This window comes from Hordeum vulgare, chromosome 3H (assembly GCF_904849725.1).
Source record: "Hordeum vulgare subsp. vulgare chromosome 3H, MorexV3_pseudomolecules_assembly, whole genome shotgun sequence".
Taxonomy (NCBI): Eukaryota; Viridiplantae; Streptophyta; class Magnoliopsida; order Poales; family Poaceae; genus Hordeum; species Hordeum vulgare.
This window is the reverse complement of record NC_058520.1, coordinates 598378848-598382244: the sequence shown is the minus strand read 5'-3', so window position 1 is coordinate 598382244 and position 3397 is coordinate 598378848. Positions and strand designations below refer to the sequence as shown.

Below are 3397 nucleotides of genomic sequence, written 5' to 3'. Positions count from 1 at the left end.
TATATTTTTGTTGTGCATGATAATACAAAATGTGTGCTTATATATATATATTTATTTTTGTAGAATATGAGAGAGATGTAAATGGACCATGTCAGCGTTTAAAAATAATTCACCGACAAGGGTGTTGAGACGGATGATGTTGGAAATGGCCAAAAATTCGCTCAGTTTTACATATACAACAAAAGGCCCGTAGCAACACAGGAGCGTTCTACTAGTAGCAAATAAATTTTGTGTTTTTTTCCCAGAAGTCAATGTTGATTGTTTTTGTCAAAACTTATATACTAGTGCAAAACAAAGTCAAGTTTAATCTAAAACTACTTTAAAACTTTTTGAATTTTTTATTAATTATTAAAGAAAATCTCATATAGGTTACCTATAACCACCAACCTGGGGCGATTCCAGCGTGCAAGCCATGGGGACAGCTGCCCCCACTCAATATTCAGTGTCCTTGTAATATGCCATGCAAAATAGTGATTTGCCCCCACTTAGCAAATAATTTTTTTCCCTATTCAACACATCTTTGCCCTCTCTAAAATACAATCTTGTGTCCGCCCCTGCCAGGAACAAAAGTGTATTTGCCACAGAAATAGGTTGCTCATGCACTGGCCCAGATGGGCAAATGTTCTACTCACACTGCTGTCGGGCTCCGCCATGGCCCGACGAGATTAGCAGACTATGCCAGGAGGATTGTACGGAAACACCTTGATTGAATGAAAAAAAAATTATGCAACAAAAAATAAACCTGGCGCTGTTATACCTTGCTTCTAGCGAAACCGAGGGAAGCCTCGCCAGTAGGGAGGCACGAGGGATGCCATAGCCTCGGGGTTTTTCATGTTTTATGTTTTTGTGTGTTTTTTGCTTTATTTTTTTCTTACTTTTTTATGTACTTCCAAACATTCGACATAAAATATTACAGAGAACACATGACGTCAACTATTTGAAAAAATGTTGACCATGGATTTAAAAAAATTAAATGCGTATAGAGAAAGTATTCCTCATGTATACAAAAAATACAATGTGGATGAAAAAAATATTTCTCATGTATACAAAGAATACAATGTGCATAGAGAAAATATTTCTCAGTATTTTAAAAATGACCGTGTATTCAAAAACTGTTAATCAAGTATTGAAAATGTTAAATGTGTATGAAAATAATAGTTACCATGTATTTAAAAATGTTAATCAAGCATTTCAGTGATCACAGTTGTGCATACTCTAGCTGCAGAGTCCGGGAGGTGGTAAAAAAGGTTTCCTTGAAAGGACTTTATTTTAATATATAGTCCCGCCATTCCTTTATGTAAAATGTATTATTTTTAACATGGTGACCAGGACACATAATTATTGGCACAAAATTTCCTTGGGTTATTAGTGGATTATCGGCAAGTAAATTATTTTGTCTAGGAAAGGAAATGATACAGGAGAGAAACAGTTTCCTATTTTTTTTCTCTACAAAGAGATATATACATGCAATCGGGGAAGATGTATTTTCTTTTTCTGGAGGACTAAAAATAGAATTACGGCGAAGTAGAAGAAATGCATCTTACATTGTGAAATTTCATCAGAAAAACAAATATATATGTATAAAGGAACGGAGAGAGTACCATATAGCAATAGCAACAACGGTGCTGAAATGCAGAAGGAAAGTAAAAAATAGAACATGGATCGATGGAGCCCGCGAGTGCACCCATGGACGTACGGACGCCGGGCAGGAAAAGTGGTTGTGTTGACGTCCATACATAGCGCAGGTCCATTCACTTTGTGCCTGTGCGACATCGGTTAATGGTTGTGCATCCATGGCCGGTGTACGGCTGTCCCTTCGCTGGACAACCCGTCTTGCCGCAAGCTGGCTGGGCGCCATCCTGCACGCCTTGCACGCTGATTTCACCAAGGACGCGGCGGTGCACGTGCACCTCCTGGTTCACCGCGAGCTCCGGCGCCACGCCGTCTTCCAGCTTCATGGACGACGGCAGCGACGCTGACATCAGCTGTCGCATCGCCGACCCCGCGTGGATGGTGGCAGTGCCGCCGGCGAGCGCCGCCGCCTTGGTGCCCGGGCCAGCGAGCACAGCTAACGCGAGGATTACGAGAGGGATGCACACCTTCCTGTCCATGCTAGCCAGCTGATCGATCGGCTTGTGTTGGATAACTGTGGAGTGGAACAGGAAGAAAGTGCTGCGAGTTCCCGTAGCTAGGACGAGCAGCACTGCAGGCTTATAGTAGATCCAGGTTTGGTACTGGGCACCTTTCATGGCCCCCATCTGAATTGGACAATATCGATCGATGTGCCAGACTGCCAGTCTGAGCCTTCCAAGTGCAAGAGCTTTTGTACGTGTACATCTACGCACATGCAGTACGTAGCAGCTTGATTTGCTCTAGTTCACATGCATGCATGGCCGTGTAGCAATAATATACTCCATCCGTTCCAAAATATAAGACTACATACGGAACAAAATGAATGAACCTACACTTTAGAATATGTCTATGTACATCCGTATGTAGTTTATAATGCACTCTCTAAAAGATCTTATATTTAGGAATGGAGGGAGTATGTCGACACGCAAGATCGAGCTAGCGCTCCTGACAGTGAAGAGGGACGGCTGGTGTCGAAGAACGATGGAGCCAAACAAAAACAGATACCGCGCAATATGGCAACATGTACACTAGTCACATGCTGCTTAATTGGAAGAGCCCACTAGTGCCGCAACGCATCTGACAAATTGATGCCATGTGCTAAACCTTGAAAGTTATTGCTTTTCATATAAATATAAATCAAACGCTGAGTATAACATAGACGCGTGTGAACCCCAAAGTGACAAGTATATTGACAATTTCTATCAGTAAAATTATAATCTGATTTCGATGCACATGATGCAAAACTGGAAATCCTTTAGCTTATAAGTTTGACAGTGTGTTTTTATCCATTCATAATGTTACATCAAGAGAATACCAACATAACACACATCCAGCAAGGAAAAGAAAAAGAAGGAAAGACATGAAAAGGATCCGTAAAGGTTTAGCCAAGACGAATGGCCCACTGTAGCAAATCATCAACAATTTCCGTGCTTTTTTTCTCCACACTAGGAGAAGGTTCCCCAACACAAACAAGAAGACGGTGCATGAAGCAGATCCAACCATGTAGCTCAGAACATGGGTTTTCACCCACGAGCTGAGGAAAATTCCCAAAAGGTGCCTTCAAAAAGGTAGTGTAAACTGGAACGCTACTCTGAAGGTCCGAGCTAGGGTATTCATCCCGGAACTCGAGACATGATACGTGAAGAGCACTACCATATATAGCTAAAGTCACATGTGTTGCCGCCACCAACATGCTATGCAAGAAGTCTTGTTGTAATGTGCCAATCAGCAGAACGAGGAGTTTCTCAGCCCGAGATTTGAGCTC

At 41.9% G+C, this 3397-nt stretch overlaps 1 protein-coding gene across 1 annotated transcript; it reads right to left on the bottom strand.

The window, feature by feature from the left end:
- Positions 1 to 1495: 1495 nt before the first annotated feature.
- LOC123440954 lies at positions 1496 to 2180 on the bottom strand. The gene has a single exon (XM_045117493.1). The coding sequence runs from the start codon at positions 2109 to 2111 to the stop codon at positions 1752 to 1754; it is 360 nt and encodes a 119-aa protein (XP_044973428.1). The 5' UTR covers positions 2112 to 2180; the 3' UTR covers positions 1496 to 1751.
- Between the last annotated feature and the right edge of the window lie 1217 nt (positions 2181 to 3397).

Excerpts from the sequence above, each read along its gene's own strand:
- LOC123440954 (XM_045117493.1), bottom strand. The coding sequence starts at position 2,111 with ATGGACAGGAAGGTGTGCATCCCTCTCGTAATCCTCGCGTTAGCTGTG.